General features: G+C 41.5%; 1 protein-coding gene across 1 annotated transcript in view; it reads left to right on the forward strand.

Annotated features, from left to right (window-relative positions):
- LOC123748333 (limbic system-associated membrane protein) overlaps positions 1-15,371 on the forward strand; it is a 489,037-nt gene that overhangs the window by 460,681 nt on the left and 12,985 nt on the right. The window contains exon 5 of the mRNA XM_069329141.1: positions 411-621. Within this exon, the coding sequence (XP_069185242.1) occupies positions 411-621 (211 nt within the window). The remainder of the gene's footprint in view (positions 1-410; positions 622-15,371) is intronic.

The following is a 15,371-nucleotide window of genomic DNA, read 5'->3' on the forward strand; positions in this document are numbered from 1 at the left end:
AAAGTCTGCTTTGGCATCTTCAGATTTCCTACGACAAGAAATTTAATTACGAAGACTTTCTAACTCTTAGGTCTTAATAAGGTGTTTGGCTATTTCTCCAAGTTTATGAGAGGGACGGAGAGGGAGAGACAGGAGAAGGGAATAAGAACGGGGAGAAGAGGAACTGAACGACAGTAAACGGGTAGTGAAGAACGAATGATAATTGACCACGAACATATACAAGCCAAGTCAACCCCTTCAAATAAATCGAAGCCAATTCTCATTAGTCCACAAAAACGTCAATATTGCGCAGCTTTTAAATTTCAATACAGCGCCATCATTTTGACTCTACGGTCCATAGCTTCAAAAAACTATGCTCCAGTGGTAAAAAAAATCCCCAACTGAACCTTGTGTGTGTCTCTGTGGTGCAGGTGGCGTGGATCTACAAGGGCACGGGCGGACGGACGGTGCTGACGGTGACGACGCAGGTGATCACCAAGAACCCCAGGATCTCCACCACGCAGGAGGCGCAGGCCTGGGTCCTCAGCATCACCAGCCTCACCAAGAAGGACCAGGGCATCTACATGTGCCAGGTCAACACCAAGCCTGTCAGGAAGCAGATGGGATATCTCCATGTTGTTGGTGAGTGTCTCTCTCTCTCTCTCTCTCTCTCTCTCTCTCTCTCTCTCTCTCTCTCTCTCTCTCTCTCTCTCTCTCTCTCTCTCTCTCTCTCTCTCTCTCTCTCTCTCTCACTCTCTCTCTCTCTCTCTCTCTCTCTCTCTCTCTCTCTCTCTCTCTCTCTCTCTCTCTCTCTCTCTCTCTCTCTCTCTCTCTCTCTCTCTCCCTCTCTCTCTCTCTCTCTCTCTCTCTCTCTCTCTCTCTCTCTCTCTCTCTCTCTCTCTCTCTCTCTCTCTCTCTCTCTCTCTCTCTCTCTCTCTCTCTCTCTCTCCCTCTCTCTCTCTCTCTCTCTCTCTCTCTCTCTCTCTCACACACACACAACGACGGGTAACTAACATGCTGCTTGTACTGGCTGTATATATGTACATCTGTTATCTGATGTACATAGTATCATAGTTTATTTAGCCGTCTGTTGTTGCAAGCATTTCAGCTCATCGCATGTCTGTTTACTGTTCCTGAATCTATTTTTTTTTTGTATTTACTGTCCAAGTTTTTGTTTACTGTTAACATTCTGCATGACTTCATATTTACATGCCGCTTCTCTCAGCGAGTGTATCTGTCTCGGTGTTTACATTTTGAGTTGCATCTTTTATTTACTTCCGGGTTTCCATATAGTGATAATCGTAGCTCCGTGCGTCTGCTTTTCTAAGGTCATTCACTTGGTGAGGTGGATAGAGCAGCGACCTCATCCCTTATAAGGTCAGAGTTCGATCTCCTATGGTCCATGTGGCTCTTCAACTTTCCTTCACTCAGTCCTCATTCCCCAGCTAGTTATTCACATATCCCAGCTCCATGTCCTTATAACTACACCTTGTCGTCATACCCCAGTTCTTTGTCCTAATATTCCAGTGCTACATAGTGCTGTACAGTCATAATTCTATTATAATGGATAAAGAGCGATTGTTCAGCCAACTACATTTTCTCACGAAAGATTTAAAAATTACGTCACTCAATCTAGACGTAATGATCAAGTCACTACGTCACTCGATCTAGACGTAATGATCAAGTCACTACGTCACTCGATCTAGACGTAATGATCAAGTCACTACGTCACTCGATCTAGACGTAATGATCAAGTCACTACGTCACTCGATCTAGACGTAATGATCAAGTCACTACGTCACTCAATCTAGACGTAATGATCAAGTCACTACGTCACTCGATCTAGACGTAATGATCAAGTCACTACGTCACTCGATCTAGAAGTAATGATCAAGTCACTACGTCACTCGATCATTTACGAAACCCATACATCTATCCTCAATCACGGTGACCTAGTTTGTTTATTATAGACTTTACAAGCTTCAAAATTTCGCAACCCAATGCTGTTATTGTTATAGAGAACATCGTAGCGTTTCGGAGGTCATAAACTGTTTTTAAATGCAAATTAAGTCACTTATGTTAGAGGAAAGATGTACAGGTTTCGTAAGTAGACATAAGTGTTTAATGCATCCAGGACAAGAACGTTAGTAATTGTCACAGAGGAAGGTTTTATTTGTTTAGTCTCCTTGTATAAATAAGAAAACTCCTTATGACTGACAATTTTGAAAACATTGATTTTATGATAGAAATTTCTCTTATAATTTGTTTTCTCTGAAAATATTTCGGTGGTGTGCCAGCCAGAGGCCTAGGGTCCCGTGCACGAATATCCCTGCTAAAAATAAATACAAATATTAATATTTAACTTGCATATTCGCATTAATCATCTCCTTGAAAACCTCTTTGGTTTCAAATGTCGGAAACGTAAAATTGAACACAATAATTCTTTCATTCAATGTTGTTTTGACCTCATCATTTTACCCATGGGACTAGACAAGCCCCGGGCCACCTTGCTGTGGTTTTAGACACTTGGGGATGTAAAGAACCTCTTGACGAACATAAATATACTTATGTGTAGGCTAGTGTATGACCTGTGATTTGGATCCTGCCAAGTAGGACAAGATGGGGTGTAGATCTCTTCTAGTTAGGGCATACAGCATCCCGGCTTCTTGCTGGGGCAGAAGCCGGGATGCCGATTCCATTTAGCTTGAACAGAAACTGGGATGCAGATTCCATTAAGGTAGGTTAGAAGCAGGGATGTGAATTCCGTTAAAGCAGTACGGAACCTGGGATGTAGATCCTGTTAAGCTTGGGCAGGAACCGGTATGTGTACCTAGTCAAGGTTGCGTAGGAGCTGATATGTGAATTTGATCTGTTGAAGAATCTAGGGAGCTTGGAAATTAATGATACAGGATGTCCCATTATTAGCTATTTCCATAAAATCGGACGAATTTGATAAAAACTCACGTTTATTGATGTTTATCATTATTAATATGTATTATAAATGTAAAAAAAAAACAATTATTACATCTCTTCAGAACCCTAACCCTAATAACGATACACAAAAACCTCACCTTTGTTAATGAGTCAACCTGTATCAAAGGATCGTGATATAATGAAATCACAAAACAAATACAAGGCAATTTCACATAATCGGTCCTACAGATAAAGCGATTCTTGAACTTCTGAACAAATTAAGAAGTACTGGATCCGTCCACGACGACGTGGGAAGAGGACGCCTAAGGACAGAGCGTAACAGTAATGAAGGAATACCTATGATCGGAATTATGATTTATAAATGAATGTTTGTATCAAAATTAGGTAAAAAATATGAAATTATGAAGGTTTTTAATAGATTCTTCCAATTTTATCGAAATAGATAGCTAATATAACCAAATTAAGAACATACTAGAAGGTGAGGCACGAGTTTGTGAAACATATAATAAATTTGTATACATTAATAGTCTAAATCTTTATTATATAAATAATTGAATAGCATGATTATCACCAAAATGCAAATGAAAAATAAATTTGTAATTTTTTTCCTCTTTTAATAAACATTACTAATAATGAAATAACTACTATATGTCACTGCAAACTCCAGTGAATTATCATCTCAATCAGTATCAATTTAATTAACATAAAATTTTTACAATGAAATTAACATCCTAGTATCCTCTAAATTAGGAACAATAATGTAAACATTGGAAGAATTATTATAATGTTTCCCCAGTTACTGAAAAAAATTCCCCTCACCTGATAATGTACAATTAGGATACAATGGAGATAATATTTACATTCTCACTATTTCCCAATGAACTGGTCCTTCAAACCGGATAGTTTCCCTTCGTTGCTAATTTATACAAACCATTAAATCCATTAATTTGTATTCCTTCGTAACGAATTTACAGCTCGTGTGCTATGTTTTGTTGTGTTCTTGTGAATTTTTTAGATCTGGTTCATGGAATCATTATTGTGACAAAGTTTAATTGTGTATATATTTATGAAGACTTTAAAGTCACATGAACATGACCAGAATTTAAAATGAATACTGCTAAATGTTTTATAGCAAATGTGTGTGTGCACTTATGCCTGTATGTTACCGTGAATGTTTGTGTGTGTGTGTGTGTGTGTGTGTGTGTGTGTGTGTGTGTGTGTGTGTGCGTGTTTGTGTGTGTGTGTTGTGTGTGTGTGTGTGTGTGTGTGTGTGTGTGTGTGTGTGTGTGTGTGTGTGTGTGTGTGTGTGTGTGTGTGTGTGTGTGTGTGTGTGTGTGTGTGTGTGTGTGTGTGTGTGTGTGTGTTTGTGTGTGTGTGTGTGTGTGTGTGTGTGTGTGTGTGTGTGTGTGTGTGTGTGTGTGTGTGTGTGTGTGTGTGTGTGTAGTTGTACATGAAAGTATTATGTTGAAGTATTCTTGTGCATTAGGATACAAGGAATGCATGCATAAATATGTGTATATATATATATGGATGTACACACATATGTATTCATTTTGTAATATGTGTGTATAGAAAATACACATGCTTATTCTTGTACACATAAATGTGTTATTTGATGAATGCACAGTATGCATTCATGTATAAATGCACGAGCATACATATGAATGCTTGCTCGCGTGTGCATGCCTCTATGAACAAATGTTGTAGTTTGCAATATATACTTATGAATGTTATATTATTGCACATGTGTTATATGTATCGTGGTGATGCATAAATGTACTAAATTAAATGTATGAATGCATATATACATACCTGCATTCATGCTAAGACGATATTATATATGCACGTGTAGGTATGAACGTAGGAATTTTTTGTTTTATCACAGTAAGTCAAGCTCGATATCTCTGTCTGTCTGTCTCTCTCTGTCTCTCTCTCACTCTGTCTTTGTCTCTCTCTCTCTCTCTCTCTCTCTCTCTCTCTCTCTCTCTCTCTCTCTCTCTCTCTCTCTCTCTCTCTCTCTCTCTCTCTCTCTCTCTCTCCTCCTCCCTCACTGTTAATTTATCTGTGTAACAAAGCAATCTCTCTATCAGTCCACTGATGCACGTGAAATATTCACTCGTTGAGCGAGGCCCCGTCCCCTGACAGCCTGGCGTCCTTCCTCCCACATTGGACAGACTCTCCCAGGCACAAAACAATTAACGTCCCCCTCATCCCTCTTCCTGTACACCGGGATTCCAGCCAGCACTTTGCGCCCGTCAGAACATAACTGCGGTTCTTGAGAGCAAGTTAAGCTAACTTTGAGCATATTTGGAATTTACAGATTAACTGTTATTAAAATTTGCTTATTATTCCGACTGGTTTTAAACAGTAGTGACTGTAATACAGATTGTTGGGACAGACTACACTTGCTTGCACTGTGGGGAAACGTTTGTCAATTTTCGGCACAAGAGGCTAGTTTATGAGTAGGAGAAAAAGTTATTTGGGAAAAGAATTTTACTATAATTGATAATGAATTACTTCAACCACTTGAAGCACAACAACGGTAGATATAGATTCATTAGAGCAGAATATAATTACTAACACTAAGCGGGGGTCCCACAGTGGTCCAATAAAGGCCTGCACAAGGATTAATGCATTCTTAAACAATGTGACTTATTTTCCAAATGGGACAGACACTTTTCTATCAATGTTTCCTAATAATGCAAAATTTATGAGGATACAAATGGAGGACGAAGCTAAAGATGACCTCCTCAAACTCAAGAATGGTATAAAAAGTGGTTGCTAGAGTTTAAGTCTAGTGAATGCAAAATTTGAAGATGAATGCTGGAAACAAGACATAATGTTATAAACTGAAGGGGCAAATCCTCCTGAAGTTGAACTTACTATAAGTTTTCGACCTCACAGATGAAAGAGAACGAATCATATCCATGTTTGTAGACGATGCATAGTTAATGAAAGCAACCAAGACATATGTTGTTGTTAAAGATTCGCTACCTGGAACAACAATTTCCACGTAGCACGGGCTATGGTGAGCCCGTAGTGCCTTAACCAAGACATAGGAAGACCTCGGGGAAAGTGCAAGAGGATCTAGAAAAACATGAAAGATTATCTGAGAAGTGGATACTTAATAAATTCAGCCCAGATAAGTTAAAAATTATTAAGTGGAACACAGCGATCCCAACAGCCATACTGGACGAAAGAGAATTGCTCTTAACTAGAAGTGGCAAATAAATTAGCTATCAAGAATCTAGTTCAAGAACCCTTTAATGCATGTATGTTTTTCCCGATGAACATGCAGTTCAATATCTTGGTTTTTTTTTTTACATTCACTGGTGAATGTAAAAAAAAGGTGAGCTTTTTTTTTCCTCCTGCGGTGAGTTCGAATTCCCTCAGGATTTCACTGTAGGCGAGTTCATAAGGTCAATAGCAAGATTAGTGCATATCTCTGTACTTGTCTAGTTGGAATGTGCGTATTTAAGCTGTTGGCTCTATACCGGATCAGCATGTTGAGTCGCTGGTCGTACTTAGGTTGTATTATGTGTTCTGAAAGTATTTTTCTGACTAATTTCCTGATGGCTACACCTTGATATTTCCCGGTTTGGTGAATGTTGCAAATTTTATTTTTTTTGTAATGTGTCCATCGGCGTCTTGTGTGTGCATTTTCTATTTGTATCTGCACAATCGAGCTATTAGCTCTTGGACCCCGCCTTTCTAACCAATTAATTTTTCCTCTATTTTGTCTACTATATATATTTTTCTCTTAAACACTCATTCACATCCATCCCAAGGAAGCCACCTGTAGCAGCTGTAACTTCCAGATACCTATTTACTGCTAGGTGAAAAGGGGCACCAGGGTGATAGAAACTCTGCCCATTTGTTCTTGCCTCTGCCGGGGATCGAACCCGGGCCCTTAGAACAACGACCCCAGAGCGCTGTCACTCAACCGCAAGGCACACACCACACACACTGAGTGTGTGTGTGTGTGTGTGTGTGTGTGTGTGTGTGTGTGTGTGTGTGTGTGTGTGTGTGTGTGTGTGTGTGTGTGTACGGACAAAAGACAGGCAAATGAACGAATATTAAACAACTAAATAGAGAAAGACACATATCCAGAGAAAAAACTAATGAAAATGCCGAACAGAAGATGGAATAAATTTTAAGGAGAGAGAAACGATCCAGAAGTGTCCCAGAAGCTGTGGATAAGAGAGAGAGAGAGAGAGAGAGAGAGAGAGAGAGAGAGAGAGAGAGAGAGAGAGAGAGAGAGAGAGAGAGAGAGAGAGAGAGAGAGAGAGAGAGAGAGAGAGAGAGAGAGAGAGAGAGAGAGAGAGAGAGAGAGAGAGAAGGGGAGACGACAGCCTGCCTCCTCCTCCTCCTCACAATACACATGAGAGGTTGAGTCAATACCTTAGTTGAAAACCTTGACCTTAGTACAAACACGACGAACTGTCCGTTACCACCAATACGCCTCCAGCATACCCAGATAATACCTGAAGAATACTTCTAAAACCTGACCTTGGAGTGAGCTCTGGGATTTCTTCTACTACCGAAATGTGCTATACCATCTTGATTTGTGGTAACTTGGTGCAAAAGGTTGTTCCTATCTCAGTATTCCCCCTACATCAACATTATTGAGATCCAACGAGCAATTACATAGGTACTGAGAACCCTACCAACGAGGGTGTTAACACTTGAGGAAATGACCGATTGGGATTGTATGAGATTGTTAGGGATTGTAAGGGATTGTAAGGGATAGAAGTGTATTGAGGGGGATGGAAGCACTTCATGAGATGATGGTGATTCAGAGAACGGTATTATGCAAGAGGATAGATTGTAAGAAGTGCTGAGATTGTTTCTTCGTGTAGAAAGAATTGTATGAGCGAGAGGTATTGTATGAAATGAAGGAACTTCTGGCGCTTGTATGAGAAGAAGGAACTTCCTCTCATACAACTTCCCATGTGATTTCATTAGGAAGAGATTACATGGGCGGAAAGGGATTACAGGAGTGGGACGGATTACACGAGAGAGGGAGGAAATACATAACACGTCAGTATATTACATGAGAACACCGTTTCTGAACCGTGGTTCCCCGGGTCACACGAGAGATCACTACAGGAGGTTCCACAAGAGATTAGATATATGTACGGAGTAAAGTATAGATATATGTAAAATACACCGTTGATGGAGCCCCATCAACGGTCTCCTTTATAACAGGTCCGGTTTGTCTTGTAAAACAAGAAAATATTGTTGATGTCACAACACTTTCCTCAAAGAGAAGCTCCTGATGTCAAAATCTCATGGAATTTATTTGAAAAAAAGTTTTTTGATGATGTTACGAAAATGGAAAACTTGAATTTAAAATATTGTCAATATCTATATTTTGTGTTTACAGCGGTTTCTTGATACGAAATTTATTGCATGGGCTCCATGAGTATAAAAAAGGTTTGGAAACGCTGCTTGAGAGCAGGGATTACATGAGAGATTACAATAGAGGAGTGATTACGTGCAAATATATAATTACAAGAGAGAAAGATTGCACGTGAAAAAGGGATTACATCAGAGGGTAGGATTACACCAGAGGGAAGTATTACATGGGAGCGATGGATTACATGGTAAGGATTGATTACACAAGTGGGAGGGCTTTTATGGGAGTGGGTGATTACATTACAGGGAGTGATTACATGTGATGGGAGGATTACATGCGAGGAGGCTTACATAGCAGGGAGTGATGTCATGAGAGGGAGGCATTATGTGGCAGGGGAGATTACAAGAGAAGAATAGATTACACAGCAGGGATGGATTAATGGAGAGCAAGAGATTACATAGGAATGATGTATTACATGAGGAAAATTTATTACAAGAGAGAGAGATTACAAAAAAGAGAGAGATTACACGAGTGAGGGGGATTACATGAGAAGAAGGAATTACATGAGACTGGTGGATTACGAGAGAGAGAGAGAGAGAGAGAGAGAGAGAGAGAGAGAGAGAGAGAGAGAGAGAGAGAGAGAGAGAGAGAGAGAGAGAGAGAGAGAGAGAGAGAGAGAGAGAGAGAGAGAGAGAGAGAGAGAGAGAGAGAGAGAGAGAGAGAGAGGGAGTGAAAGAGGGATTATATGGGAGCGAGGGATTACATGGGAGTGAGGGATTACATGGCAGTAAAGGCATGTATGTGATAAAAGGAACATGTATATCACCCACAAAACAAGGACGAAAAATTATATGTAAGAATAGACAGGATTCAAATGGTATTAACAGATGTAGAGTCGATTTCCAGGAGATAACATTATGTAAATATTTACTCTGTACAGTGAACCGGATCTACTGAGGCGGAAAAATACAGTAGGAATAAACATGTCAAGAAAAAGCTTAAAGGAAACTCATCGGAAAATAAAATATTTATCGGAGAGAGAATTTTTGAACATTAAAAAAAAAAAATTCCCTGGAGAGAATTTGGAATATGAAAACCTTCTGGAAAAATAGAACTTTGAAAATTATAACGAGGAAAGGACATGTGCACGAGGAATATTCGCAGAGAAATATTTAAAATGTAGACAAATAATAATAATATGAGACAAAATAAATATTCCAAAGATGTGGAAGGTAATAAAAATGACCCCCTCCCCCCCAAAAAAAAAAATATATATATATATAAGAACACAATAATCAAAATAATTTTAGATGAAAAGTCCTCATATAAAAATAAATAACATTTCAAATAAAGAGGGAATAATAATTATAAATAAACATATCGAATAGAAAACGAAAACGTGTTTCACTTTAGAATAAAGAAGACATGAAGTCTACACTGATGAAAGGCAAAATAGCAAGGCTAACAGAAATAGGAAGAGAATAACAAATTAAATGCAGAGGGGTGGGAAAGGCTGAGAAAGAGGAATATAAATATGACACGAAAGGGGAGGGAGAGAGAGAGAGAGAGAGAGAGAGAGAGAGAGAGAGAGAGAGAGAGAGAGAGAGAGAGAGAGAGAGAGAGAGAGAGAGAGAGAGAGAGAGAGAGAGAGAGTGAGAGACAGAGACAGAGACAGAGATAGACAGACAGACAGACAGACAGACAGACAGACAGACAGACAGACAGACAGACAGACAGACAGACAGACAGACAGACAGACAGACAGACAGAAAGACAGACAGACAGACAGACAGACAGACAGACAGACAGACAGACAGACAGAGACACAGAGAGAGAGAGGGAAAGAAGGACAGTGGAATAATTGAATCAGGTTTCCCTGTGGTGTGAGAGAGAGACAAAGGAATAACAGAAAAAATATGAAAAAAATTGAAATATAGAAAAGTGACAAGGAAGAAGGCAGAGCATGTTGTGCTTCTCTGAGCTGAGAACAATAGCTGCCATTCTTTTCTTAGCTGAGACAAAGAGTTGATGTTATTCTCTAAGCTGATCAAACGAGCTGATGTGCTTCTCAGAGCTGAGACAAAGAGTCAGTCTGATTCTCTGAGCTGAGAGAATATTCTATGTGGAGAGAACAGCGTTCGTGTGCTTCCGTCTTGTAAGCGATCCGCTGACTTGTCTTGAAAGGGCATATTCGGTCAGGAAGGGTCTATTGGAGGCGGATGTTCGGTTGGGGAGACGGAGAGGGGTGGGGGTGGGGTTGCTGTCCATCTATGGGCCAAGAAAAGGGGTTTCGGGGGTTGGGGTCGGGGGAGGCTGCAGAGGGGGGGAAGGAGGCAGCTAGAGCACGGATGCAATATTGGTGCCTCAGAGAGTAAACAAACCCGGAGCGGAGATAAACAGAGCCACGTGACCGATGCGCTCAGTAATATTGACGGGTGTTGGGCCCTCACTCCGGTATAACACCCGCTTCTATCCCATCCAACATCTGACTCGATCCTTCCCTCTCTCTCCCTCCTAATACCTGCCTCCGACTCTCTAACTACCATCCTTTCTTCATGCCAATACCTGCCAGGACTAATTAAACACCCAACGAATATATCCCCCCACCTGTTTTACGCTTAATATTTGTTCTGCTATACTATATTACCAGTTTTGCTATATAGTTAGTTTTGCTATACTATCACTGACCTTAATAACTCAGTATTTGACATAAAAACTTTCCTTGCTAAGGCTGCTCATAGCCCAGTCGATAGATCGTCGGCATCACACGCTTGGGGTCCAGGGTTCGAGACCCATAGCCCAGGTGAATGGAAAATTTGACATATATTTTTCAACCAAATGAGAGCATAAATATTTTATACATTGTAAAAATAATTTTTCTCAAATATAAATTATTATTTAATATTGAAGGCTTATGCATAGTTAGCCCTAGAATAAGTTAAGCAAGTTACTTTGGTTAAGTTGATTTAAAAGAGTGTTTTCTGGACGGGAATGAACCACGTCTTGAGTCGTAGCTTCGAGCACAGTCTAAGTATGTGCTTGTCTCAAGCACTGCTTCGTTCGTTACCCGTCCTCAAGTCCCACCTCTCATAATGTACCTTCAATCCCAATACTTGCAAACAGAACCCATAAACACCTATGTTAGGTCAAATTATTCAACACATTCTGGTATGCAATAATAACTATTATATGAAAAAAAATATTTTTTTTATTTAATACAGCATTAATTCATCGTTAATATCGATGAATGAGTTTTGTGCGATGGCCCGCTGCTGGGAGGTCCAGGACAGGGTTGCCCCGCCTGGGGCCATATATATATATATATATATATATATATATATATATATATATATATATATATATATATATATATATATATATATATATATATATATATATATATATATATATATATATATATATGTGTGTGTGTGTGTGTGTGTGTGTGTGTGTGTGTGTGTGTGTGTGTGTGTGTGTGTGTGTGTGTGTGTGTGTGTGTGTGTGTGTGTGTGTGTGTGTGTGTGTGTGTGTGTGTGTGTGTGTGTGTACATTCTTTTGTCCACCATCTCTTTCCACATTACTATTTCTCTAACCATTCTTCAGCTCTTTCTCCTACTCTCTCTTTCTCTACACTTTATATCTTTCTTTTATTTCTAGACACTTTCCTTTCTCCAATCTCTCGCTCTGTCAATTTCAACGCCATCCCCATTCATTCTATCTTCTCCATAGTTGAGTCACCCTCCACGCCCTCTCTCTCTCTCTCTCTCTCTCTCTCTCTCTCTCTCTCTCTCTCTCTCTCTCTCTCTCTCTCTCTCTCTCTCTCTCTCTCTCTCTCTCTCTCTCTCTCTCTCTCTCTCTCTCTCTCTCTCTCTCTCTCTCCTCCTAAACTCACCTAACCCGAGCATCCTATATCCCGTTTATATCTTTTATCCCTGGCCATTTTACGCTTGCCCGTTCCTTCAAGTTCCCATCTTACTTTAGAGTCTATTTCTTCGTCCCCCTCGCTTATCTCCCGTCTTTATCCTTTCTTCTAAACTAACCTATGTCGTTTACCTTCTGCTCCTTCCCTTCTTTTCTTTTCTGCTACTGTGAAAGGCTTTGAATTCTCGTAGCCTCTCCCTGCCCTCCCTGCTTTCCCCTGCTTCTTCCCGCCCTCCCTGCTCCTGTCTTCTTCTTCCTACCCTCCCTGCTTCTTCCTGCTCCTCCCTGCTTCCCCCTGCTTCTTCCTGTCCTCCCTGCTTCTCCCTGCCTCTACCTGCCCTCCCTGCCTCTCCCTGCCTCTACCTGCCCTCCCTGCCTCTCCCTACCATGCCTGCTTCTCCCTGCCTCTACCTGCCCTCCCTGCCTCTCCCTACTATGCCTGCTTCTCCCTAACATCGTTGCCTCTCCCTGCCTCAGCCACTCTCCAGATAATCCCAGCTGTAACCGCCATATTTCTTATGCCGTCGCGTCCCTCAGGTAGAGAAATATTTCGCCCCCTTTTTCTTTTTCTTGCTCAGATTTTCTTCTGCTCCTCCTCCTCCTCCTTCCCGATCATTCACCTCCTCCAAGTCCTCCTGATATTCCCCTGACGCTTCCTTTTACATCTTACGGCTCCCTGTCCGCCTGATCCTCCAACACCCCCCCCCCCCCACTCTTCCTCATCCAGATAAAAAAATACCTGATTTTTGCACGCTTATTGGGCGTTTTTCTCCTCCTCCTCCTCCTGTTCCTCCTGTTCCTCCTGTTTCTCCTGTTCCTCCTGTTCCTCCTGTTGTCTCTTCTCAGTTCCCGCTTCCTCTGCATGAGTTATTATTCATGTATACTTTACTCATCCTCTCAGTCCTCATCCATCAAACCCTTCCCATCCCTCCCATATGCCCCATCCATCACCTCATTCAATTCCGTATCCATTAAACCTTCCCGGCGTTGCACCATTAAATTCCCCATCTATCACCAATTCCCTCCATCCCTTACCCTCCCCCCCCTTCACTCCATCCACCCATTACCTCATTACATCCCCCATTCGTCGCCCTATTACACCCCTCGATCTCCCATCACCCAGTTACTTCCCTCTTCCATTACCTCACTACATTCCCCCATTTTCATCACCCCATTATATCCCCAACCCACTTCATCCAAAACCCCTTATATCGTCATCTGTCACCCCTAATTACATCCTCCAGCTATCACCCTATTCCATGTCCCATCCATCAGCCCATTACCCCCGTCATCCATCAGGCAGTCATCCGTCATCCACACCGCTTCTCGGTGTATATGAACTGAAGGGGGGGGGGGGGGAGGGGGGGGGAGGGGGGGGAGGGGGAGGGGGGAGGGGGAGGGGGGAGGGGGGGGAGGGGGGGGAGGGAGGGGGGGGAGGGGGGGGGCTAACTTCAATCCCGGACAATGTTCAGGACTAATAGTATACTTGCTGATTGGTCAGTAAGCCCAACACCAACCATCCAGAGGTTGATCTTGGAGGTTGATTTAGTTGATTAATAGATTAGTTAATTACTCCAAGATTAATCAATCTTGGAGGGTTATTAAGGCTATTGTGTTGCTCTTAATTGTCCTTTCAGATGGTTGACAGACCAGAAACTCAAAAAAAAAAAATGGAAACCAAATCAACAAGGATGGTAACAGGTGCTGTTAGGAGCAACAGCCTGTTGGACCAAGCTCTCACGCGTCAAGCCTGGCCTCGGGGAGACCTTGGGGAGTAGAAGAACTCCCAGAACCCCATCAAGCAGGTCTCAAGCAAGTGTCAAGCAGGTATCAAGCAAGTGTCATGCAGGTATCAAGCAAGTGTCAAGCAGGTATCAAGCAAGTGTCAAACAGGTCTCAAGCAAGTGTCAAGCAGGTCTCAAGCAAGTGTCAAGCAGGTATCAAGCAAGTGTCATGCAGGTATCAAGCAAGTGTCAAGCAGGTATCAAGCAAGTGTCAAGCAGGTCTCAAGCAAGTGTCAAGCAGGTCTCAAGCAAGTGACAAGCAGGTATCAAGCAAGTGTCAAGCAGGTATCAAGCAAGTGTCAAGCAGGTATCAAGCAAGTGTCATGCAGGCATCAAGCAAGTGTCAAGCAGGTCTCAAGCAAGTGTCAAGCAGGTATCAAGCAAGATGACGGATTGAAGACTCAAATACAACAGAAATCAGTCCCAAGTCGAAGATCAAATTCTAACTTTCATATACATAAATTAGGCATCTATGAAAAAAAAACGAGGGAACAAATCCACAAGGGCCGTGACGAGGATTCGAACCTGCGTCCGAGAGCATCCCAGACGCTGCCTTAATCGACTGAGCAACGACATAAGGCAGCGTCTGGGATGCTCTCGGACGCAGGTTCGAATCCTCTTCACGGCCCTTGTGGATTTGTTCATTTGAATCAACACGCAATTGTGATTTCTGTGTGTAAAAAAACGAGGAAACCTCAGACCGTGACTGAAACCAACACCGAGGAGCCATTGAGACCGAAATGGTCGGATATTTGAGACCGAGGCTCTGGGAAGCTTCAGACGAGCCCACCTTGACGCCCGACTGAGATTAATTGGTCCAGTTAGTGGTAATTGCTGTGACATAACTCAAGCTATTATTGTTTAGCTCGTTACTCACACCCCTCTGCCTCGTTAGCTTTAATGTCGACAAGTCGGCTGTAGCTTAGCTAAATGGTTAAAAGTAGCTTTTAATACCTCATTAAACCAATGAGCTAAAAAATCAAAGCTATATATATATATCGCTGCGTGTATCACAGGGAGCCAAAGTGTGTGTTAAAACAACAGTTAAGTATTGTTTATTCTACCTCAATAACCCACCAAAATATTAAAACAATATAATTCAATTTACCACCTAATAGCTTCGTTAGTATGAAGAAGCACTTAACTAAACAACTCTTCTCGGTTTTACGTACAATCTTAGGCTGTTTAAGTAAGTTAGCTGTTTAGAGCTCACTTAAACAAGGGGAAAGCAAGCAAAGCTAACTACTTATTCTACCTATTTACGAAGGTAAGCCTAAACAACAACTAAATATATAGGTCTTAATAACACCTTGAAACTGAAGAGTAATACACAAGTAGAGATCTCGCATTCTATGAACAGTCTTCAGAGGCTTGGACTTGGTCTCCAAACTGAA

This window comes from Procambarus clarkii, chromosome 22 (assembly GCF_040958095.1).
Source record: "Procambarus clarkii isolate CNS0578487 chromosome 22, FALCON_Pclarkii_2.0, whole genome shotgun sequence".
Lineage (NCBI taxonomy): Eukaryota > Metazoa > Arthropoda > Malacostraca > Decapoda > Cambaridae > Procambarus > Procambarus clarkii.